We start from the raw sequence: 27,079 nt of genomic DNA, 5'->3' as shown, positions 1-27,079 counted from the left end.
GTAAAGCGGATACCAGGAACAACGAGTTTTCTTGGGATGGGTATGATCCAGATGCTCCATTTCAGATGCTTCTTTTTTCAAACGATCCATTTTCATCGAAAAAATCTCTATGCCAATGTTTTTCCTAAAAACCTCTGTTTTCTATTGTACGATTCAGTTGTTTACATAAAAAATTTCAATTAAACAGCTGTTTTTTTTAAAAAATTTTGAAACATTTTAACAGCACTGGGCCCTCAATCGGTTTGGTCTTCCAATATTCAACAACTTTTAATGCTAGATCCTCTTGGCAAGTTTAATTCTCTAACATTAAAAAAGTCATTGTTTTTTATTCAGACACTTGATTTTGCTTAAATTTGTACCTGATAAATTTGAGTGATTTAATTTGAAAACAAGAACCTGAACCATCATCTGCATTTTTCCAGAAAACGTGGCCCAATTTTCTGCCTTTATAAATCTTCTTCTCAATTATTAACTAAAAATATTTCTCTAATTTTGCTTGTGAATTCAGTCTTTTTTCACTGTCAAAACTAAAGCCAATTTTTTTTCAGTGTAGCATTTTTTCTTCCGTTCCCATGTTTTCGAATGCAAAGTCCGCTCCAATTCTTCTGTTCACAATTCTTACAATTTCAATTTTAGTTATATCTGATCAATCAAATATTGAAAAACAGTTTAAAAGTACTCCAATTTGGTTTAATAGTCTACCAAATAAGGAAGAGAAAGAAAAAGAAAAACCAAAAACCTTTCAACAAACAATAAGTCAGAAAATAATAAAATAAGAGCCGAAGAGATTTGCAATCACTGAGGGACTGAAAAAGACACATACAAAAACAAATATTAGCAAACAATAATTCCGATAAAAATTCGATTACTATATTTTAAAAACAGAAAAAAAAACAAAATAGGGAAGGAATTCGATAGAACTCGATCTAAACAAATCAACCTGTTCTTCTTTAGATGTTCATTGGATAATCGAAGACCTCTCAATAATGCAACTCGGTGACAGGCCGACAAAGAAGAGCAAAAAGGACAAGGTTCAAATATACGATTCGCTTTTGGAAATCAACCAATTTCAATTTTATTGAAACACCTTCATATCAACTCGGCGTATTAGGAAGGCTAACTATACGTCATAGGAAACAATTGAGACTTGTCGTTAACCGTAATATGTTGGACGACTGCAAAAATAACAGCAACGCTGAGCAACAATTAATTGAATTTAACAAGAACACGGTGCAGCAACCTTTGAAACCACAGGCTGTTCAAGGAGATTAGTAAAGAGATCCACTGCTAATTTAGCGCTTCTTCAACGCTATTTAAGGAACCCAATTAGTGAATAAAAATGGAGAGAAAACAAAAAACTCAGAATGAGCAAAAATTCAATAATAACACGTTTCTTATGAAAGTGCGTAGTATCAAAACAAGAATTCATTAGTTTAAAACAAAACTAAAATTCAGATTGGATTGTGATTGACTGGAAAGGGGATGCAACCGGTCGAAAGAGAGACCAAGCTACAAAATCGAAAGAATTAATATAGAGTCAAAAAACTGAAAAATTCTCTGAGTTGTTAAAAAAGTGTTATCTAAAGTCCAAACAAACCATAATTTGCAACTGCAGAGGAATCCAGTTGGGTTTGTTTATATTGACACCAAATCATAGGACGACAAAAACCAGCAAATACGGACAGAACTCAAAAATTTTCAGAAACAATTTATGGAAGCAACAGTGTTGAAGCCATTTTACCAATAACATTTTAAAAACCATTAAAAATTTTAAAACTTTTGCTTTGGTCTCTTTTGATTTTAACTGGATTCTCTAAGTAAAAGATCTTTATGGAAAAGAGAACAAAAGAACCACAAAAATTGTCCAGTATCAAGAACTCTTAAAATTATTATCAAAACTTATTTCTAAGCTCCATAGGCATTAATCAAAACATAACTAACATCAAACAAATATGGTTTATAGCAACAGAAAACTGACGAGTTCTGTCAAAAATGGGACTTTGTTTCTTGGTGATAACAAAGATAACAGAAATTGGGAGGAACAAAATTTCTTTAAAAAATCTTTTGAAAGTCCTTAAAACCTTTAGTGTTAAACTCGAATCAGGAAATAGATTCAGTTAAACAATCGTGGCAGCAATCAAGGCTTTGACTGTCATAAATATGCCGAACGACAACAAAAAAATGGCTTTCAGAGGCAAAAAAAAGTTCTAGTTAATTTTGAGAGAGCACGGATCTGTCATACAGTTTCCTTTGCGCACTCCTTCAACGCCAGTTGAAACTATTTTCAATGCGATAAGTTGAAAAAAGAACCAATAACAACCACCATTACAGGAAAGTATGCAAAAATTACGAAGTACAAATTTATTTTCATTAAAAAATTAAGAGAAAGTCATTGAAATTTTTAGCTGTAATCCGAAATCAGTAAATGGATATATTAAACATCTATAGAAACAATTTGGGTTTTTGATTGACATGAATACGCCATGCCAAAAATGAAAAGAACTTCAAATACAGACAAAGACAAAACTACAATAGGTTTAGCGAGAGAACAGCTTTGCAGTTGTTATAACAATCGGCTATTCAAGGAGGTAAGAAAAAAAGGTTTTTTGCGCATTCTTTCAATGACAATTGTAGAAAAGTTGAAAAAATGATTTAAAAACTACCTCAAATACAGGACAATATGCAAAAAATTCACAAATTTTTTTTGAAATTTCGTAGAATGAAAACCAAAAAAACCAGTATTTATCATAAAACAACTGTTAATGGTTTTTTCCCTTGTCTTGAAATATATTTTGCACTGCATAATTTGACACTAAGATACATTTAGACAGAAATGAGAATTGAGATTTCAAAAAGACAAAAAAATTAAAACTTCACTCACATTCTCTTTAAACAAATTTTTTCAAAGTCATAAGGCATTAAATGCAACTGAACGCTTTTTATAGGCGCAACTACAGTCTTTTAAGAACCCAGTGGATTGTGTAACTGATAAAACGTAGTCATGAGGCTACAAAAAGAATGACAAATGATTCCCAAACAAAAAGAAATCAATTAAAATTTACGAAAAAAAAACAAAAAATTTATGATGTTTTCTCTGAAGACAAACCATATTTTCCAATGGCCGTAAATTGAGAATCCATGAGCTCAAACATGGTCCTGATTTTTCTCAGCTTCCAAAAAACTATGAATTATTCTATATTTTTACAAAATTGATAATTTAGAAAAGAAATATTTCAGTAAACCACATAAAAATCAAGCGGTTTTTATAATTATTAGGCTTATTTTTTTTGAAAAATTGGCAAAAATTTAATTCCAGAAAACTCCTATAGGAACCTAACGTACAATTATCTTTTTTTGGAGTTTTCAAAGATTCTGGCAGCAGATGTCAGGTCTCTACTTCCTGTAAATTTAAATGAAGTAGGAATCAAAAGCTAATTTGGAGCCTTCTTTGATTTAAAAACGTCTCAAATTCAAAAAAAAATTACTAGAAATTTTAACCAAAAAACTCGGATAAAACAAATTGGCGAGCCTTCTCTATCCTTAACGGTAAAACCAATAACATTTTTGTTAAAAATATCAACAAGTTTTAGCAAAATTGACGAAAATTTGGTCAAAAATTACGGAAAATGTGAATAAAAACAACGGAATTCACTCTATGTTTCTCAAAGTTTTAACATCGATAATTCCCTGTAAAACATGAAAATTAAAAAATTTTCAAGTTTTACGCTGGACGAACTTTCTAATGATACCAGTCTCAACTCTCTAAGATGAATATATCAATCGGCCAAAAATGTCTGAACAAAAGAAACCGATTTGAGTATATACTTCCTCCTCCCACAAGTGGGTCGGTATAAAAATTTTGGTGCATTCTGTAATGTCTAAATCTAACAGATTTGAGAATATCAATTCCAAAGTAAATTTAACCTATAACATGGGTAATTCACCTTCGAAATTGCTTTCAAGGACGCTCTCCCGCCTCAATTTTGAGTATTTCTTTCCTAAAATTTTGTCTTTTTCTTATATGAGTTTGACTTTTTTGCCCCATTCTTCGTAATGCTGAAACACAATATCGGGAACAGTTTCAAGGTTTTGTACTTTTAACAACGCTAATTTTGTAATTAAAATGCTGAATTTTTATTGATAATTTAAGTTTTAGCTATTAACAACTATATTTATACCCTATCCCTCGTATTCAATGGTTGCGTGACGTCATGACTACTCATTCATAAACAAAATGCAAACATTCATATATTCATACATCAAAGAGCTACAAATTATACATCTGTACAATTTGCGTGTTAAAGTTCACAAACATGCGTGGCAGAAAACCACCACATGTAGCTTTTCTCAAACGAATGACCAGTTTGTTAATATTGCCATAACCAGAAAAATTCAAATTTAAAGTGTAATGGGCTGGGCTGACTTGTCACTCATCAACTCAAAAATTCTAAGACTAAGCTTACTGTATCAACCTGAGTTCATAAAATAATTTGAAATTTGCCGAAAGCTACTCTGTGCACACGTAGACGATGACATTTGAATAGTCGGTGGAGGTGATAAGAGTTACGATCAATTGGTCTCAAACAACCTCCAAATTGTGATGGCAATGATTGGTACTCAACTGTTTAATTGGCTGAAAATTCAGCCCACTATATTGTTCTGATTTTTGAAATGCTTCAAAATTGAGCGAAGCACTTATGAGTGACATATGTGGTCTTATAGCACAGCCATTTTTTTCGTCAATTCTTCAAAATTCTGAGCCGCGAGAAACCAAAGTAATCGGGTCAATTTATAGTAAGATGAAAAGAAAATAAACATACAGCTGGATTGGATCTAGAATTGTTCGCTTAAAACTCATGTAATGCATTTCATTTTTCTTTACATACAATTCAAAAACGTTTTGTAGACTTTTCAGTAAAAAGTTTTCATCGATTTTTAAAGTTTGGAAATGACGAGAAATGATGTACAAAGCGTAAGTCTGTCATCGCCAGTATAATAAAGTTTGCGATAGTCACTAATTTTGTCCCAGTCTAAAAGAGGAGCTATTCAGTTTCAGGCGCATAGGATTTGTTATGCCCAAAATTACGATTTATGTGATGTTATATAGCGCTCCACTATGTTAAAAAATAACATCTGAGCCTGTTACTTTCACAATAGCTGAGGGGGCCAAAACAGATTAGGTTTATAAGCTTATGTGAACAAAATTGACAATGAAAAACTAGTTCAAACTCGCTCATAAAAGGAAATATCCGTCTCATCCACGTTTTTTAAATTTTGGCAATTGTGGATCAATATGACAAAATTTTATATTAACTGTCTACAAATTACAGTCAAATTTGTTCACATAATTTGTAACCAAATTCCTCGTTCGCATTGTCCACAAAGACAGCATCTAAATTTTACCATTTCAACGTCAGAAGAAAAAAAATTCAGCACTGAGTGATTTTTATTGAAGCAATCAAAAGTATAACTTCTCACAAACTCTATCCAATTTAAGATGCTTCCAAGACGTCCATCCAATTAACATCAATGTTTGCTAAAAACAAAGCGATGTTGATCTAATCATCTATTTAGCAAGCATGGTAAAGTTATAAATCGATTTAGACTAAAGCCAAAATCATGCTCAAGTTTGAACAATTATTTCATCGTTCGTGAAAAGTGCTAATTTTAAATGCCTAAAATTGTGATGGAACTTTGTAACTCGTGTCCACAATTTACTGTCATATTAAATCACAATTCAAGTCTTAGACAAAACGTGGATAAATGTAACTAAAGAACGTCTCATATGTCCACAAATGTGGAAAGTTTCTAAAGTGCACGTTTGGCGAAGTAATGTTTAAGAGTTGTTACTGCAATTATTACATGGGAGCGGTGATAACAACTATTTAAAAAATGGGCTATAAAAAAATACCATAGTGAGTTAGATAGAATAAGAGAAAAACTTGATTAGCTTTGAAAAAACAAAAAAAGAAAAATACAGAAAGAATTAGTAAAAGTTAAAAAATTAGTAATTTTAAAAATGCGCAAGTATTTCCTCTCAAAACCGGTGGAAAAACTGCATAACAGTCGTTTGTCTGTGGTTTCTGTCTTGACTAGTACAGTCTCTACTTAGTTTACTCAAAGGCTTCGGCGCTTGATACGTCAGGCCTAATACTAACAAAATAAACGTAGTTTCGCTATAATTTTATCTTACTATGTGACTCAAATCGTATCTGAGAGTTATTCAAAAAGCACACAAACTCGCATTAGTGCATCTACAACCCAACGAAATATTGGACACTCACAGAAAGATCTTCTGCTAAATCTTACCAAAGGCTTTTGTTTTATTGTAAAGTTGGTTGATAAACCTGTGCAAAAATACTGAGAACAGAGATTATAGTTGATCAACTGGAATTTGTAGTAAAGAAGCCTATTGTGGTGCTTTTGTACAGAAACACCAAACCTCAAAAGAATCCATCGCAGTATAGGCGGATAAAAATCTCAAAAAACCGGAATTAAATTTTTCGAATGAAGAATCCTTTTCTGCATTGTGCCTTTATTACTTTTTCAGTCATAGAGACAGAAAGAGTGTTAAAAACTGTGGAAAAATTGGTATGAAGTTCTTCAAAAACTATTTCATTTAATTTGATTTTTATGAAGACGCACAAAAGCACGAGTTAAACCTGAATCGCAGAGTATTTTTTGAAGGCCTTCCGTAGAAAAAGTGTAATTTTATTAATACATCTGACACAAGATTTGGACGTGTGCCACCCAAAGATCCATTGTTTGACTAACATTTTAAAAAATATAAAAAAGAGCAGAGAAGACACTTGAGAAGAGAGAAAGTCTATGGATAAGCAGACTATCACAAAAATTTAATCAGAGTCTGAACATTGCAATACAATTCTGTATTACTAGAAAAATTAAATAAAACATAAAACAGAAAATATAAAAATTGTTTTCTTGAATTACTAACCAATTTTTATTCAGTAAAAAAATTGCCTTGTTTTTTAACATAGTTCTTAACGCATCTATTAGCCAAGGTAAAACAAGAATTACAGAAATAAGTGAAAACAAATTAGTCAATTTCAGCGGTGTCGAAAACATAGAGATTTTTGGAACAATGGAACAGTTATTGAAATTTTGCACTTTCTATGTTAATACTTTAATACGTAATTTGTTTCAGATTTCAGTAATGATTATCTTGTTCCGAGTGCTTGGATTCCGCAAAAAATTGTATAATAGAAATATTGAGAGAAACCACATAATGAATTGCAGGAAATCTAAACGTCAACAAAACATAGAAGAAAAGATCGCAGACCACAACATATAGATTGCGGTCATCAATGGGCTGCCTGATGTACCTACCTGATAACGAAAGCCCATCACAGTAAGAAATAAACACGGCTAAAAGAAAAAACAAAGAAAGTTTTCAGAAACAGAAGTGCCAATGGGTTATGAAGCTCAAAAAATTTTACTAAAATTATTGGTTAATCATTCACCTTGGATTTTAAAAAAATCTGTAATAAAAACGGCAATAAACAAAATAAAATTGAACACAATACTAGTCGATATTTTCAGTTGATCAACTTAGATGAGGCTCAATGCACCTTGCACGACGCCCGAAAATGTGTGTTAATTATCCACCAAATGTTCAAGCTTGACTATTGTTATCTTACGCGAATCATGTTTGTATAAGAGCGAACTACTCAATTTTATGTTTAAATTCAAAACTTATTGTTGAAAGCTGTGAATTTAGTGAGAGGAGGAAATATATTTTCAAATGGGTTTTTTTTCTTCAGTCAATTTTGGTACCGACCGATATATTCATCACAAAGTGTTGCGAGTGGTATCATTAAAAAGACCGTCCAGTGTAGAATATGGCATAGAAAAGATTTTCGTTTTCAAGAGCGAGTTATTGTGGTTTGTATTGTTGTGAATAATAGACCGATTTGCGTTATTGTTATTCACATTTTCCGGAATTTTTGCCTAAAAATTCATAAATTTTGCTAAAATATGTAAAAAATCTTTCAATAACACTTAGAGTCAAAAAAGTCTTGTTGAGTATTTTAATTCAATTTTTGGGCTAAACTTTTGGCTACATATATCAAAATTCTGCCCCTTTCAACAAAAATTGCCCGAATTAAACTTCTTTAGTACACTTTGATTAAATTTGCCAGAAAAACACAGAAAAAAGACTTATTAAATCTTTTAAAAAAACAAAGAGAGCTAGTCCTACTTCCACTTCCATTGAGAGTGGTCTGGAGTGAAAATTGTGCCGTTTTTTGCTAACTTTACTCAATGATTTTCAAAGATCCAGCAATTAATTTTGATCTTTCAAATAACAAATTGTCTAGATCTATAACATTCGAAACAATTGAGCGCTCTTAAAGCACGCACATCAAGCGCAAGGCTCGTTCTTTTAAAATCCTGCACTGTTACAATCCAAAAATAATCATAATCCGGATCGTAAACATTAGGTATTATTTTTAAAAAAAGTTTTGATTTTTTAAATTCATTTACAAAAGAAATATTTGAAATCAAAGGTCACTGTCGATAGGTCAAATTGACTTCCTAAGCAGTTCAAATTAACTTATCTGGCTGCTTTACTCGACAAAACTTGGTCGTTTTGACTTAATTTGGTCAACTTGTAGCTTAGTGTCAGCGAAGAGAGATTGCTTTTACTTTCTTTGCTCTCTACTGAATTTAAATTTAATCATTTTGCTGTTTTACGAGATAAGTTATGGTTTTCTGGCCCTGATCCTACTAGATTGCGCTGTTATTTTTTATTTTTGGGCATTGGTCCATTTTTCACGTTTTGTTTCTCGTTTTTTCACATTATCACAGAATTGACAGTTGACATATCATAATATTGGCGCTCAAAGCAAGGCACAATTACACATAAAAAGTCTTTAAAGGCATAGATTATGTTTTTAACAGCTTCGACACCCCTTTCTTGAAGAATTTAATTGTTTTTTTACATTGATCTTTAACTGTCGTTTTTTCTTCGTCTATTTAGTCGTAAGAAATTTCCTGGATAATAAAAACTTTCATTAGTTTTTTAATGTGGAATAATTTAGCCTATATTCTGATTTGAGTAAATGGCTGATAGTTTTCATGACTTTGAAAACAATTGTTTCCAAAAATTAAAAAAATAACACGTCTTAAATTAGCATTTTGTTGTTTCATATCGATTTGTTTCCTAGTCTCGTTAACTACAGATCACATATGACACTATTTGACATCATAGATTGCAAAAAAGGTGCAGTGTACAAATTACCGGCTTCGAGAGGGTTTTTAAAAAGAAAACTAATTTTGATTTCTGTCTATGCTTGACCATCCGTTTATAGACGAAAGACATATTCTGAAAAAATACAGGTCTCAAGCGCTTCTTTTGGAGGAATAGGCGAAACTATTTTACTATTTTATTTTATAGCTAATAACATTCATGACTTTGAAAATAATTGTTCTCGAAAAAATATAAATTTATTACTTAATTTTGCGCTTTTTTAATATTTTTTTATCTACTTGTTACTTATCATCGTTAATGAGAAGCTGCTTACCACATTATTGGGATCCGAGGAAGGCTCAACTGAACAAGTATTGAATGGCAAATTATGGCTTTACGGCTTCGACAGCGTTTTCTCGCAAGTTTTAATTTAATTTTTGAGTGTTGTTTTTTGTAATCGCACAAATAATTGAATAATGACAGGTCCAAGTATCCTCTTTTGGATCGTTATGTGGTCATAAACAAGCTGGATTCTTTAATTTGCTAGCTATCCTATGATTTTCATTACTTTCAAATTAATTATTTTTGAAAATATAAGCCAATTGTTGTTCGTGTTGGTTGCTTTCCTAATAATGGCTGATCTCATCCATGTAATGAGGCATTAATTACTCCATCGAGTTAAATATGTTGGAGGCGATCTTTTTGTTCATACACCTTTTTTTGAAAAGTTCTTGAATTTTTGTGTGTTTTCTATCTGTTCTTTATTTCGTAGAAATTTGGGACAAAAAATATGGATGAGCGGGGTCAGCACTTTATGTGCGAACACACTTTACAGAGCTTCCTTGTTGGTTTTTATTTCTATACAATTTTAATTATAATTGATGTAAATTTTATCATTGATCCTAATTTGTTAGTAAAATCCGAGGAAAAAGGACGAATGAGGGAACTTTATTGATGTTGAAAACAGAATGCAATAATTGTCATATCGAATGCACCGTAAAACAGACAAAATTGTTGATATTGCCTTTTAAACTTTTTTCTGGGAGTTGGATATATAATCTTCTTGAGTTTCTACAAGTTAAATTATTAGAGCATAGTTTTTAAATCCATTATAATTATTAAGTAAATAAAGTAACGTTTTCTAAAATGTACAGAATAACAATGATAAAAACAACTTTGTCAGTTTTTTAAGTTTCTGAGAAAAAATTGAGGAGAAAGAAAGAGAAAAAATGAAGATTTTTAATTTTGTAAGAAAATCAGCCTGGTTGATTGATCATTTAAATCCTATATTTGTTTTGGTTTCACTCTTTCGCTTTCAAAAGCGAAAATAACATCCATAATTTAATGTCCGTCCTATTAATTCAGTGCAAATATATAGCTCTCACAGTTTTAGTGCAAAAACTCGGCATGAAAAACAAACAGTGGCATTAAGCTGCACTTAAAAAAAAGGAAAAGGAATTCATTTTTGTTGGTGAAAATAAATGCAAACGTGAAACGTGATAAAACGGCAGCTTTTTCCTTCTATATCTCGTGGTATTTTTTTTAATTCAATCTCTACTTTAAAAACATCTACACAATCACGCGTAAAATTGTTTGGCTATAATTTGTGTGGCATCATTGCTTTTGTTGTGCGCTTGCTTGAATTAAAAGCGGAGGAGCTATAAAAATCGTTTTTAATTAGAACTCAACAAGTTTCACTTCAAGTTGCGATCCATACAACTTTTTGATTTAAAATAATTTGAGATTTGTCTGAATTACAGTTTCAATTTACCATAGCACTTAACATTGTTTTGTAATTGCCGTACAAGAGAGAATTTTGAGTTTTAGCTTTCAAGTAGGCTTCATGTCACGAAAATTTACTCATGCGAAAGTAAAAGTTACTCAAAATCATTAAGATTCGTCAAAGCCAACCAACTTTTGTAAGTTAATTTTTCTGTCCTTTTAATGCGTGATTAAAGCAAAGTTCATTTACATTTTAGTACATTTGCCTCAGCACACATTCATTTTTTCACGCATTTTACCATAATTGCACTTCCAAGCTGTGTTTCAACTTATCATTAATGAATTTACCAACTTAAACGTGAATTTTGTTGTGATTTCAATTTTGTGAAAAACAAAAACAAAACCTTACCGTGTTATGCCTCACGTTTTAGCACGCTTTAATCTTGTTCGCTTTGTTTTAAGATAGTGCCTTGAAAATTTCGATTTTGCTTTTTTGAAAATCACTTCAAAATCAGACAGCCTTTTAAAATTTGCTTCCTTTCATTACGATAAAAATTGCCATTGACAGCGCGGAAAAACCAATATTAAAGAGTGAACAATTTGTTTACTTTACACAGATTTTGTAAATAAGGGATATGGTGGTTTTAGAGATGAGTCCTGTTTCTCCAGAGAAAGAGGGAAGCTCTCATAGCTTCTCCCTGGCCTGGGAAAATCTGAGTTTCACGGTCAAGTCAAAAGGTTAGTTTTGTTCTTTTCGTGTTTTAATTTAGGAGCGACAATCGTTTAATCTCAATGGAAGAGTGAAATTTGACTTAAAGAATTTTGATAAATGACCTGCCGCATTTATAGCTTATTGTAATTTAATGCATTTTCTTGTTTATTTATTGCTAATCACCAAAGAGGTACATTTAAGGTTTTAATTTCTTTTGAAGCTATCTGCAATTCTTTAGCCGTTATTAAAACGAAGTGAAGAGATGGAAGTTTGAAATGTCAAAGTTCAAAAAAATATTAAGTCTTAAAATTAAGCTCAGTCTTAGCACTTTTGCGCATAGTTTTCATTGAGAGCATACCTCATAGATATATAATATGTGTCAATTTAGAAGCCACACTTTTTTTTTGGGGGGGGGTTCTTTGTTTTTTTCTTTGCATTTATAGATCTTACTGTTTTATATACAATAATAGTGTATAAATTTTTTACATAAAAATTTTAGGTCGAGAGCATGCATCTGTTGAGAAAGCTGCGGAAATATCCACTGGTTTCAGAATATATCGAATATTTTGTATTTTTAATACAACAAGTAGGCTCGGTAATGTGCGTTCGCCTGTAATTTTCCGACCCCGCTCAACTACTAAATAAAGAATAGATAGAAAACTTTCCAAAATTTTATGTATCATTTAACAAAAAACTCAGTGAAAAATTATTGCTGTAAAAAGAAACATTAATTACGACCAAGAATCAGTGTCTATAATATAAGAAAATAGATTTCTATATTCAGAAAAAATATTTTTTAAAAAATAGGAATTGAGACCTGTCAATTTCCATAATATGTCAAAAGACTTCAAAAAGAACGGCAAACACAAAAAATCAAGTAAATTTAACAGGAAAGCGGTGTCGCAACCGTTAAAACCATAAGCTATTCATGAAAAACATCAAGCAAATTCAATTGCACCACCTTTTGCTGCGCCAATTGGGTCACCCCTTTAATGTGATAATGCGAAAGGGAAACAAAAAACTCAGAAGTGGGCAAATGTCCAAAAATCACACTTTTCTTATAAAAATGCGTAGTAACAAGGCCAAGAAGCTAATGCTTAGAAACAAAACATACTTTTTTTAAGCAATTAATTTCAAATTCAAACAAACTATTAGCTTTCAACTTAAAAAAAAAACAGATTAATTTGCAGCTGCTCAGAAAACCAGTTGTGCTTTTCATTATTGAGACCGAATCATAAGACGCCAAAAATACAGAAAAACTTTTAATTTCATAAACAAATTAAGACGACAGCGTTGAATCCATTAAATCTATCAGATATTGAAAACCGTTGAAACTTTTCAGTTTACAAAAATTGATTTTTCCGCTTGGGTCTGCTTTGATTTTAAATGGATTTTCTTTGCAAAAATTAAAAACCACAAATATTGATCAATTTCGAAAACTCACGAAGATCTTATAGAAACACTGTTCTAAATTCTTAAGACATCCATCAGAACATAACCAACCGCCGCAAATAGTGTTCGAAGCAATAAAAAAATAACGCGCTCTGTCAATAATGAGAAGAAGTTACTTGTTGACAAAACAAGAGTAAAAATAGGAAAACAAAAAGATTTTCAAAAGAAAACATCTGAAATACATTAAAAAACTTTAGCTTTGAAGCAAAATCAGTAAATGGATACGTTGAAATATCCAAAAAAACTTTTCAGGCTTTTGTTGCCATGAATATGCCATACGCCAACGAAAAGAACAACAATTAGAAGCAAAATTTAAAAAGAAATCCGTTTTTTTTGCACGAGAACTTTTTCGCCGCCGTTAAAACTGTAAGCTATTCACTGAAATTTTTTAACATCTTTTGCGCAATTTTTCTGGGCCAATCGGTGCTATCGTCAATGTGCCTCAAATATTCAAAATTCACAAAAGGTAAAAGAGATTTCGTTTAAGAAAGCCAAGAAACCATTAGCTAAAAATCAATGTCCCTACATAGAGTACCTTTTTTACTTCAGTTAAGAAAATTTGCGCGGCATATGCTGAAACTAGGCTACATGTGGACGGAATTAAAATACAAAAATGGCAAACTTCAGTACTTCCATGAATTTTTCTGAAAGCAAATATTTTCAAAGTCCTAAAGGGGCTAATATAACTAAGGAAGGCATTGTAATGGTTCACCAATAGCTCTCAACAAACTCAAAGTGGTCTTTGATTGGGAAGACGAAATCAAGAAGCTGCAAAAAGAGAGAATTATGAAGGCAAAAAAAGAAATCATTTAAAGTTCAGAAAACCACATTGTCAAAACCATAAAACTCTTAGCTTTTCACTGAAGAAATAATACTTATTCTTTTGGTTTCATTTTGTTGTGAAAAAGATCTGTCATTCATTTAACTTTGATTTGAAATCATTCCCATATTAAACATAAAATTATCAAAACTGCGAAAATTTAATCCGAACAATATTTTATTGTAAGAATCAAAGATGGGTACATACCTAGCCCGCATTTTCCTGCTTGTCCAAGAAAAGCGGTATTTTTTCGTACATTTGCAATAAAAGATAACTATAAAATGAAAAATTTCAATGAAAACAAAAATAAAGCATTTTGTAAAAATATAGGTTTAATTTTCAGAAAAAATTGCAAAATTTTAATTCCAGAAGACTCCTATAGTAAACAAAAACATAACAGCCCTTTTTCGAGTTTTCAAAAATTGCGACAGCGGATGTTACGTGTCTGCGTCCAATATATTTAAACTAATTGGGACAAAACGAATTAGGAGCCTTTTTTATAAGAAGTCTGAAATTCCAACAAATTTGCAAAAATGTTAACCAAAAGACCCGGATAAAGCCAACTAACAAGCCTCCTCTTTTCTTAAAAGTAAAACGAATAAAATTGGTATTAACAATTTTAACAGCAAATTTTAGTCATTGGTCGAAAATAGGGAAAACGTCAATAAAAACAACGGAATTGCGCCTATTCGCAAAATTTCAACCTCTTTAACTCCTTGTACAGAAAAAACTTAGAAAAATCTTTTGAATTCCGTGTTCTACGCTGGACGCGCTTTCTAATGATACCACTCGCAACACTCTATGATGAATGTATCGTTCGGCCAAAATTGACTGACCAAAAAACCCATTTGAGTAAATAGTCCCCCCAAGTGGATCGGAACAAATTCAACAAGATTAGTTTGTTCCAAACTATAAAATTGACTGATTATAAGTAAGAATAAATTGCAGAAGAATAAGAATCACAATGCAGTGCCATTTGCTGAGCACTGATGACATCGTTTTCTTTTCATTTCTTTAAATTGTATATTTTTCAATGAATCCAGGGTGGCTTCTATTGAAATCTTGATACAGAGACAAATCAAATCTGCAAAAACTTTGATTGGTCTATTTTTAAGAATGCAGTCGGCGCTCATTTATCTGACGCCCTTTTAGGTTGAGCCCACAGGTTGAGCCCACAAATTACAAGGGCTCAGAAGTTAGCCATTTAATTTAGAAGTTCTTACAAGTTAAGAATCCGAATTACAAGAAATTTATCTTACTTTACTCTTGGCGAAAAAGTTTTGGAAAAAGTTGGAAAAAGTTTTGTATAGATAAACGTTGATTACATGACAATTTACCCAATGCCATTTTACCCAATGCCATTTTACCCTACGACATCTTACCCAACCTGCCATTTTACCCAATGCTATTTTAATCAATGCCAATTTACTCAGTGCTCTTTGATCTTTTCGTTCAATTATCCGATTACAAATTAACAGTCGCTATTTCAAGGATGATTTTTAATATTTGTGGACATTATAATCCCATGTTCAGTTGTGATAGTTTCATATCAAGTCCCACAGGCCAATTATTTATATAGTCGGCTAATCCCATGTTGGGTTGTGATAGTTTCATATCAAGTCCCACGGGCCATTTATTTCATAGTCGGCTAAATGGTCGTTCAGGTTAATTTAGCAATAGGGTAAATTGGGTAAGTTGGCATTGGGTAAAATGGCATTGAGTAAAATGGCAGGTTGAGTAAGATGGCATTGGGTATAATGACATTGGGTAAAATGGAATTGGGTAAAGTGTCCTGACATCATAAACGTTCAGCCGAAACTGAATTGTAATATTAAACAACTAAAGCTATATTTTAGAGCACAACAGGAATCCTACAAGTGAATAAACAAAATTGATAATATTATCTTCTGGTTACTGTAACAAAATTCAACAACTAAATCTAAGTTCAGAAAATGAACTATGAAATTTGGCAAAGCTTCAAAAATTAAATCTAAAAAATCGCATTGCAATTACATAAAAGGAGAAAATAAAATGTGTTTTTATTACAATTCAAAGAATTTGAATTGTGTTGGGGCGCTGTGTTTTTTACAATCCAAGAATTGAATTGTATTGGTGCTCTGTCTTTTTTTTAATTTTTGTAAGATGTTTTCACGCCTTTTTTCATGACTTTGAGCTTTCAAAACGGGATAAACAGGTAAAACTCAGCGGGCATCAAGTTTCATTAGAGGCCCTTAGCCGCGTTTAGTAGTTCTTCAAGTACTTAGAGTGGTGAAGCTACTGGGACGAATTTTTTCGTCTTTTTTCGGATTTTTTGTTGGACAATTCTTAAATTGAGGTTTTTAAAAGTTGGTAAAGGTCTTTTAAAAGACGTAATTACTTTTTATGGCCACTTTAAGAGCTAAATGTATTGCAACACCAAACATAAACACGGTAAAATATTCTAATTTTAAAATTTTTTCAAGTTTTTTGAATATATTTGTTGTTTCAGCTCATTGTGTCACAATAATAGGTTATTTTATAGTTTCTAGTGGTAACGGAATGGTTTTCAACTTCACGAATTTTACCAATTTTTTTGACAAAACTTGCAGTTTCCAATTTTCTGCTATTAATTGTCATTATTCAAGTTTTCCAGCTCCAGGGGGCAAGAAATCTCGTCTGGGATTTGCTAATAGTTTACAGCAAAATTTTTTATTGAACATGGCACAAGCCAATTTTTTCAAATTTTTGAAAATTGTTGTCAATTTTTAGGTGTCTCTAACCTGAACAGCCCAAACATTTCCTTTAGGTTTTGATAATAGGTCACTGCATAGTTTCTAGTGGTAATGGGGAACATGTTTCAAGATTTTAATTTTAGCGATTTTCAAATTGTAATTTTTTCTTTGACTTCATGAAATTTTAGTCTTTTTCCTCAGTGGCCAGGGGTTTGTTGCTATTGAGTTTGCTAGTATGTTATTGCGGAGTTTCCAGTGGCAACAAAATAGCTTTCTGTTTAAACGTTCAGCCGAAACTGAATTGTAACATTAAAAAACTAAAGCTATTTTTTAGAGCGCAACAGGAATCCTACAAGTGAATAAACAAAATTGATAATATTATCTTCTGGTTACTGTAACAAAATTCAACAACTAAATCTAAGTTCAGAAAATGAACTATTAAATTTGGCAAAGCGTCAATAATTGTTTTTATTACAATTCAAAGAATTTGAATTGTATTGGGGCGCTGTGTTTTCTTGCAATCCAAGAATTGAATTGTATTGGTGCTCTGTCTTTTTTTTATTTTTGTAAGATGTTTTCACACCTTTTTTCATAACCTTGAGCTTTCAAAACGGGATAAACAGGTAAAACTCAGCGGGCATCAAATTTTATTAGAGGCTCTTAGCCGCGTTTAGTAGTTATTCAAGTACTTAGAGCTGTGAAGCTACTGGGACGAATTTTTTCGTCTCTTTTCGGATTTTTTGTTAGACAAGTCGCAAATTGAGGTTTTTAAAAGTTGTTAAACGTCTTTTGCAAGACGTAATTACTTCTTATGGCCATTTTAAGAGCTAAATGTATTGCTAAACCAAACATAAACACGGTAATTTATTCTAATTTAAAAATTTTTTTCAAGTTTTTTGAATTTGTTTGTTGTTTCAGCTCATGGTGTCACAATAATAGGTTATATTATAGTTTCTAGTGGTAGCGGAATGGTTTTCAACTTCACGAATTTTACCAATTTTTTGATAAAACTTGCAGTTTCCAATTTTTTGCTATTAATTGTCATTATTCAAGTTTTACAGCTCCAGGGGGCAAGAAATCTCGTCTGGGATTTGCTAATAGTTTACTGCAAAATTTTTATTGAACATGGCACAAGCCAGTTTTCTCAGTTTTTTGAAAATTGTTGTCAATTTTTAGGTGTCTCTAACTTGAACAGCCAAAACATTTCCTTTAGGTTTTGATAATAGGTCACTGCATAAATTCTAGTGGTAATGGGGAATGTGTTTCAAGATTTTAATTTTAGCGATTTTCAAATTGTAATTTTTTCTTTGACTTCCTGAAATTTTAGTCATTTTCCTCAGTGGCCAGGGGTTTGTTGCTATTGAGTTTGCTAGAATGTTAGTGCAGAGTTTCCAGTGGCAACAAAATAGCTTTCCGTTTTTAGATAAGCAATTTTTTAAATAAAGCTTGCAATTTAAATTTTTTTGATTGTTTTCAAATTTTTTGAAGTCTTTTGTCATTTTCTGAGTTTAACTAACTTTATTGGCCAATGAAACATTTTAAATGTTGCAGATGAGTTACAAGACAGAACTCCCACAGAGAAAAAATGAATTTGAACATTTTTTCTAGACACAATTTCGAAAAATATCTTTAAAATTTTCCTTTACATTTGAAGCATTTTTCACATTTGTTTTTGAAGCGTTTGTCAATTTTTTTCAAGATTATCTACCTTTAGTGTCAAATTAAACTCTTTCAAGTATTTTGCGTGAGTTAATGACTATATTGCATTGTGTCATAAATGGCCTTCAGGTTAAAAGCTTCAAGAGTTTTAGGAATAATTGTTGTTTTTTGTTTAGTTTCTTAACTTTCGAAATTTTGTCTTTTTGGCTGGGAATTTTAAATTGATCTGCTGGTCAGGTGCATTAGGCCTGTTTTTCATTCAATTACTTGGATTGTATTTCAGGACTTGTCCTGCTATGTTTTTTTTAAGATGAGTTCACACATTTTTCAATAACTTTGATCTTTCAAAACGGGATAAACAGGAAAAGCCCAGCGGGCATTAAGTTTCATTAGAGGCCCAAAGTGGGCTTTAGTAGTCCTTCAAGTGCTTAGAGTGGTGCAGCTGCTGGGATGGCCTTAATTGAATGTTAAAAGGTCGTTTTTAGGGGTGAGTTTTTGGGCTCAAAATGCTGCCATTTTTCATGGTTTTTGTGATTTTTTGTTTGATTAGTCTTAGGATGAAGTTTTTTTAAAGTTGACGAAGGCCTTTTTCGAGACAAATTTATTTTTATGACAATTTTATGAGCTATTTGTTTTGGTACTACAAACACGAACACGCAAATTGATACTAATTTTCGAAATTATTTTCAAGTTTTTTGAAAGTTTTTGTCATTTTTTTGAGTTTTTCCAGCTTCAGGGGCCAACGAGTCGCCTTTGAGGTTTGATAATAGGGCGCTGCATAGTTTCTAGTAACAAAAGATTGGTTTTCAAAATTTTAATGTCTCAAATTTTAGCAATTTTGATAAAATTTGCAATTTTTTCCAAGGTTTTCTAAAGTTTTTGTCAGTTTTTCGCATTTGTCTATTCTCAAGTACCAAAAAACCTTTTTCACGGTCGGATGAAAGTTACTGCATGGTTGTTTATTTCAATGGATTTGTTTTGAACAGTTTAACATTTCGAATGTCAGAAATTTCTTGATAAAATTTACAATTTTTTTAAGTTTTTCCAAAATTCTCTTTTAGTCAGTTTTTCTCACCTCAGTAGCCAGCTAACCTCTTCCGAGGTTTGATAGTATGTTATTATACAGTTGCTATGGGGCACGTGAATGGTTTTCTACATTTTACTTGAAACAATTTCTGTTTTTTGAAATTTGAAATTTTTTCTAAATATTATTGCCTATCGGTCTTTGAGCCCATGAATTTTGGAAGGCTTGGAATTGGGTTACGGGATGGCGTCTAATAGCCTCTAGATACACAGAAACGATTGTGCAGATTTTAATATCACGATTTTCCGTAACATTTCATTAAAATTTGCAATTGATTTCTTTTTTTTTTTTTGAGTTTTTCGGTCATTTTTGAGTTAATCCATCTTCATGGGCTAATGAGTTTCTTTCAGTTACTGCAGATATAATATTGGACCGATTTTCGAAACAAAAATTGGTTTTGAATCTGTTTTTGAAATAGGTATAATTAAAGAGATCAAGTTTTGCCTTAGGGGTAAAAGCTTCTAGAGTTTTAGCAATGAGTATATTTTTGTTCAGTTTTTTTTATTGTTTTAATTTCTCAGTTTTTTGGAGTTGATTTTGTTTCTGTTTTTGCTGGCATTTTTCACGTGATCTGCTGGTCAGGTAGAGTACTTCTAAGTTTTTCATTCAATTCTTTGAATTGTATTTCAGGATTTGTCCTGCTATGTTTTTATTTTTGTACCTAGTCAGTCTTATCTTGATAAAAAGCAGTGAACACAGTTAACTTAGCTGAAAGAAACGAAATAGGTAATTCAGAACTTCGAGTAGTCTCGAATTATTGTATAAAATTTGGGATTATATAAAGATCGCAAAGCTGGACTGAAATGCGCTTGAGAATCTTAAAAGTTGACAACCACAGATACAAAATCTTACATTCTTAGAATGTTTAACCTCCAATTTTTACGTTCATACAAGTAAACCATCTTTTGTAAGAAACCTATAATTGTCGAACCGTGTTTTCTATTTTCACACATTGATAACATAATAGCGTTAATGTGAAGTTTTTTTTAGAAAATAAATTTAAATTCTCATTTGAAAATTGAAATGACAAATTAATGTTTAAACTTTTTGAGGGCCAAGACTCGAAGTGGAGCAAAGTCTTTATTGGCTACTTGAGTGCGTTTTTGTAATAATTTTTTTCCGATTCTGCAACATTAAAATTATAACTTCATTAACAACAGGTGCCCCGAAAGCTCTTCTGAGTGAGTTGAATGGCCTGGTGCCTCCTGGAAGCACCCTGGCTATCATGGGTCCATCTGGATGTGGGAAGACAACACTTCTCAACATTTTGGCCGATAGAGTGAGGAATTCCAGTGCAGTGACTGGAGAGATATACATCAATGGAAAGCCACGAAAATCTGTAAGCGCGCACTTGAGGAATTTTTCCTCACATCTTATGAGAACTGTTTTTTCGAGCTCAAACAACAGTTATAACCTTAGAATAGTTCAGAAATTTTGATATGGCCTTGCTTAATATTTATAGGGAGCCGCACCAACTTTTCAAAAACATTTTCAGAGCTGTGAGTATTGCATCCACTGATAAAAAGCAATGGAAAAATAACCAATGGAGGGAGAAATTTATGGGTACGGTGCCGATAAATTAGTTTCCATACTCTACTGATGAACTAATCAGTATATCACAAAAATATACAGATGATCTCAGTTCTGATTTTGACCTGAAAATGTTTATTATTTCTCGAGTAACGTACAGTCTCTATGGCTTATAATTATGCACCTAAGATATATAGGGAAATTTTTATTTCGAACCTTTACTCAACATTCTTAGTTTGAAAAATATGATTCAGGATCAGTTTCGTAACATATCCTCGTACGTGGCCCAGAATGACTCGTTGATGGACATATTCACAGTGAGGGAGACAATCTCTTTCGCAGCCGGTCTAAGTGGGCCTTTCTTCGCCAGTGGGAGTGAGAAGAGACAGCGGGTGGAGGATCTGGCACAAGAGATGGGCATCAGGGGATGTCTAGACAACAGAGTGGGAGGGAACCTGTTCAAAGGTGGGTATAACAAAACAACAGCAAACTGCTCTTTGTTCAGCTACTGGAATCGCATTACGAGCCAGAGCCACACAAAATAAAATAGTAGGCCCCTTGGCACATTTTACCTCTTAAATTCCACAAACGTATATTAATATATGTAAAAGGGACCTTAGAGTGTACGATATTGCATCAAAGGAACATTAATACTAATTGGTATACACTAGTATACAATACAGTATAATAAATTAAACTATAATAAAAATTTTTATTATAGTTTAATTTATTATACTGTATTGTATAATAGTATATACCAATTAGTATTATTGTTCCTTTGATGCCATATCGTACACTCTAAGGTCCCTTTTACATATATTAATATACGTTTGTGGAATTTAAGAGGTAAAATGTACCAAGGGGCCTACTATTTTATTTTGTGTGGCTCTGGCTCGTAATGCGATTCCAGTCATACCGACCGTTTCTTAGGTTTAAAACCAATCATACGAAATCTAAGAAAACAAACCTACTGACAATTCCTCACGCTTGACAACCTACCAAATTGATTATAATTACTATTGTGCCAATTTGTCGAATTCTGCTACAAAGGCCTTGTACAGGATAATGACAATAATAACTTAAGTTATTATTGTCATTATCCTGTGCAAGGCCTTTGTAGCAGAATTCGACAAATTGGCACAATAGTAATTATAATCAATTTGGTAGGTTGTCAAGCGTGAGGAATTGTCAGTAGGTTTGTTTTCTTAGATTTCGTATGATTGGTTTTAAACCTAAGAAACGGTCGGTATGATTGGTTTCAATCCACAGGAAAGCAAGAGAGAGTGAATTTTGCAGTTGGTTTCTCATGATCATATCAAGACTCAGTGAGTGTGATTTAATGAATTGAATTCCCCCTCAATGTTCAACAACTCTGTTGATTTTTTGATTCGAAAAACGAACAAAAAATCAAATTTATTAACCTAATTTTCATAAATGAGCTGAAGAAAAAAGTCAAACAATTTTTATTTTTTTTTCGAAAAATATCTGCAGGAGTCTGAAACTCCTGCGACTATAATTTTATCCTAATTTCTGACGCAATGTAAACAAAAAAAGTTTTGTATGGAAAAACCGACGATTTCTTACATTTCAAACCCAACATACCAAATCTAAGAAACCGACCATATCGAATCCTATAAACCCAACATACCGAATCCTATAAACGGAACATAGCTGATCCCTATAAACCGAACATACCAAATCCTATTAACCGAACATAGCTGAACCCTATAAACCGAACATACCAAATCCTATAAGACGAAAATAGCTGAACCCTATAAACCCAACATACCGAATCCTATTAACCGAACATAGCTGAACCCTATAAACCGAACATACCAAATCCTATAAACCGAACATCGCTGAACCCTATAAACCGAACATACCAAATCCTATTAACAGAACATAGCTGAACCCTATAAACCGAACATACCAAATCCTATAAACCGAACATAGCTGAACCCTATAAACCGAACATACCAAATCCTATAAACAGAACATAGCTTAACCCTATAAACCCAACATACCGAATCTTATTAACCGAACATAGCTGAACCCTATAAACCGAACATACCAAATCCTATAAACCGAACATACCAAATCCTATAAACCGAAGATACCGAATCCTATAAACCAAAGATAACGAACATGCCAAAATTTCCTTATCTTTTAAACCAAACATCCTGACAACTTCATATGTGGAAAACCAAATATAAAGAACAGTTCTGGCGTCGTTTTTTTTCGATCCTATGGATTAGGGGTGGTAAACATTTTGGTTTGCATGTTTTGGCTCTGTATTTTCATCTACACTCACTCTTTAACCGTACAGACTACAGCAGCATCTGCACTCAATGTACGAATCTCTACTGAAACCGACGTTGACGTTGACCCAAGACACCCACTGATTAGTTTTTGGCTCTATATATCTTCAAAACTATTTCACGCGGTATTTGTGGCCAGTCGTCCTCGCCCAATAAGCGGGGACCAATTTCATAATTAAAGCTAGCCCTATGCGAGGGTGAATTTATACAACAATTGGGCCACGCGATTCAACAGTATTTGAAAATAATAAAAAAAAGGTAATATGCTCAACAAAGCTTAAGTTAACTAAGACCAGAAACCAGTCAGAAATACAGTTTTCATAACCTTAAAATTTGTGGAAAGTGGCAATCTCTCTTATTAACTGGACGAAATTTGTTCATCAGGTATCTCTGGTGGTCAGATGAAGCGACTGAGCATAACTCTCTCCCTCATCTCCAATCCGTTCATTCTGTTGTTGGATGAGCCGACCTCTGGACTGGACAGTGCAGCCACCATGGGAGTCATGGCACACATACAGTCACTCGCTAACAAACAAGGTTACCACTTCAAACACCACTTCAGTTTCACCCATTTGGTGTACATAATTCGCCCCCCCCCCCATGCATACTCTTAAGAAACTTATCATCGTTCTAAATAGTAAAGTTTATACTCAACTCAGGCTTATTTAATGTAATTATGAGAAATTGGGCTTCCCAGTTGAGTAGTTTTCTTTCCTCAAGGCTTTGGATCTAGCTCCAAAGTTAGCCATGTTGTTTTCCTTTTTTGAAACGAAGACTACGCTAAAATGGTCAGAGCATTTATTACTCACATTTACAAAAGCAGGACACAGCCAGTCTTAACAAAAACCAGATCTGCGTATTTGATTAACGTCAACACAACTCTACATAACATAGCTGCAATGTTGTTTTGTGTGTCGTAGGTCGCACCATTGTGTACTCAATCCACCAGCCCTCCTCAGAGGTGTTTCAGTCATTCGACCTGCTCTGTCTCCTCTCAGAGGGCAGATGTGTCTACTTCGGAAAGGCAGAGGCTGCTGTCAACTTCTTCTCAGGTTACACCTCATTTTGCCCAATTATTTATTAGCATGTAGAACAATCTATGGTCCCCGATAATTATTATATTGACCCCAGTTGTTTCATTAATGTTCTTTCATATTCTCCGTTAATGACCAGAGAATACAGAAATATTTATTTGTCAGACACCACGTTGCATAAAAAGTGCGTAACATTCGCTTAAAAGTTTGAAATTTAATGATCAACAAGGTGTAAGAACGTATCTTATAGAAGAGAGCGACAGTCGCATAAACAAATGTGATCCGAGCTTTGCTTTGTCATTTTGCAGGCCTGAACTACAAATGCCCCCAGTACTCGAACCCCGCTGATTTCTTTCTCACTGTGATCAACACAGACTTCGAAGGACACGGAGACGTCGATGCCATCGTCAAGTCATTCAGAGAAGGCCAATCAGCCAAACAGATCCAGGACTCAATTGAAAAGGAGAAACTGAGCCAAAATAACCAAGATGATGGCAAGATTAAGAAATTCAAGTCTAACTGGATCGTTCAGTTTCTGTACTTAACCAAACGAAACCTGATCAACAGCGCTATAAACCCGGGTATATACTGGGTTCGAATTGTGATGTATTTTATGCTTTGTCTTATGATGGGAACTATGTACCTAAAAACAAATGATGACATAACTGATGATATGCTGGTGCCACTACTGTTTTACTGTCAGGCATTCTTGGTATTCATGGCTGTGGCAGTTCTCCCGTTTTTCATGTTGCAGCAACCAGTATTCGTTCGAGAGAGATCCAACGGCTTGATTGACGTATTCCCGTTCGTGTTGTCCAACTTCATAAGCGCATTACCAGGAATCCTGCTCATCACAGTTCTGTCTTCAGTGATGGTCATCTTTATGACCAACTTGGACGGTTTTTGGGGATTCTTTGTCAATTTATTCCTCTCGCTCATTTGCGCAGAGTCCCTAATGCACGTTCTCAGTGCATCAACTCCACATTATATTATTGGTATTGCCCTCGGGGCTGGGTTCTTTGGAATGTTTATGTTGGCTGAGGGTTTCATGGTTCCAAAAGATGCAATTCCAGGTTGGTGGATCTGGGCACACTACATTGCGTTTCACACTTACTCGTTCCGCAGCTTCATGTATAACCAGTACAGTGACAAAACAGACGCGGTCAGCACGGAGATTAAAACGAGATATCCTGTAATTACAGAAATGGATGACGACGACTTCATGTATGACATGTTTATACTGCTCGGATATGGATTGCTACTTCAAGTAGTTTTCTTCTTCATTATTTTCTTCTTTCACACTGGAAAACGGTAAAATTGCAACTATTGTAACCATTGGGTTTTAAACATGATTAGATTATGAACTGTGCACATGAACTCTGTTGTCTATTTTCATATCTCGTCCACAGAATTATAATTTTATATCCCTTTTCGTTTCTACATTAGAATCCAAATTTTTTCCTGTGGTACCAGTTTTGAAACACAAAAAAAACGTCTTTTCACCTTCTGTTATAGTCGGTTATGCTTTTTATATGAAATTAAAGGCCCCACTTTTAAATCCCTATTTGAATCACCGAATCATTTAAACCCGATTATTTCACCCCACAATCATTTCACTCCGATTTTAATCCATTGCATAATTGGTAATATTAACTTAGTAAAATAATAATTTACCCATGTCTCGTGAGCCATGGCAATGCCTGAGTGGCCCATGGGACTGGATATGAAACAATCACAACCAAACATGGGATTAGGTTATCCGGTTACATGAAATTTTACCCAATCCCACTTTACCCAATGCCATTTTGCCTTACGCCATTTTACGCAACCTGCCATTCAACCCAATACCATTTTACCCAAAGCTCTTGGATATTTTCGTTCAATTATCCGATTACAAATTAGCAGTAGTTATAACAATAATGATTTAAAATGTTTATGTGGACAATATAATCCCATGTTCGGTTGTGATAGTTTAATATCAAGTCTCACCGATCATTCAATTATATAGTCCGCTAAATAGTAAATACAGTAAATAATATAGTAAAAAATATAATAAATATAGTAAAAATAGTATATAATATAGTAAATAATATAATAAATGTAGTAAATTTACCAATAGGGTAAATTGGGTAAGTTGGCATTGCGTAAAATGGCATTGGGTAAAAATGAAATTGGCTAAATTTTTTGACGCCGTTTATCCTCTTAATTTTGATCAAACATGCTGTAATGTCAACCGCCACATTGCGGGGTGAACTGGTTATGAAGATACTCATTTATTGAATCGGGGTGAAAAGAAGTAGATACGAAATAAAATTAATTAAGTATAGAGAATTTTTTTGAAGTAAGTTAAGTTGTATTCCATCAGAAATGTCACTCAGAAAGCCCAAAATGGACAGCAAAAAAAGTTAGTTTCAATGAACGCAAGCGTCAGGTTTATGACTGAGACTCACAACAAGACTCCTGTGTTAGAAAATTAAAAAGAAATTGGAAGATCATATTTAATCATTTCAACACTTTCGTTGTTCAGTCGAAATCCATCTCTTTTTTCAGGATTTTGCATGAATCGAAACTTTTTTGAACTAAAAAGAAATTAGACACCAAAAACAAAAAAAAATTTGCAGGGTACAAACAATTTTTGTTTCCACAAGGCTCACAAAAGCAAAAACAATTTTAAACTGTGCGTTAAGTAAAAAAAAATTCCCACATTTGAGCACAGAAGGAAGGGGGGACTGGGTAGGGCTCCAAATCCAAGAAATGCCATTCACATCATGAACTAAGCAGTTTCGTTGAATCGAATAATTATAACTTAGTAAGACGAAAGGCTCTAAG

The 27,079-nt window shown here is 33.0% G+C and overlaps 1 protein-coding gene across 2 annotated transcripts; it reads left to right on the top strand.

Annotated features, from left to right (window-relative positions):
• The first annotated feature begins 10,781 nt into the window (after positions 1–10,781).
• Positions 10,782–25,680, top strand: LOC142340861 (uncharacterized). 2 transcript variants are annotated; one of them, XM_075391607.1, is made up of 7 exons: positions 10,782–11,127; positions 11,579–11,668; positions 20,529–20,707; positions 21,153–21,363; positions 23,601–23,753; positions 24,137–24,268; positions 24,559–25,680. In XM_075391607.1, the coding sequence occupies exons 2-7, from the start codon at positions 11,581–11,583 to the stop codon at positions 25,563–25,565; spliced, it is 1,770 nt and encodes a 589-aa protein (XP_075247722.1). In that variant the 5' UTR covers positions 10,782–11,127; positions 11,579–11,580; the 3' UTR covers positions 25,566–25,680. The 2 variants fall into 2 exon arrangements, with proteins under 2 accessions (XP_075247722.1, XP_075247721.1); XM_075391606.1 differs by having other exon boundaries at positions 10,782–11,668.
• Positions 25,681–27,079: the final 1,399 nt, after the last annotated feature.

Source organism: Convolutriloba macropyga, chromosome 6 (genome assembly GCF_964194025.1).
Source record: "Convolutriloba macropyga chromosome 6, txConMacr16.3, whole genome shotgun sequence".
NCBI lineage: Eukaryota > Metazoa > Xenacoelomorpha > Acoela > Convolutidae > Convolutriloba > Convolutriloba macropyga.
Note: the sequence above shows the minus strand (reverse complement) of the source record. Positions and strands in the feature narration are given on the sequence as shown.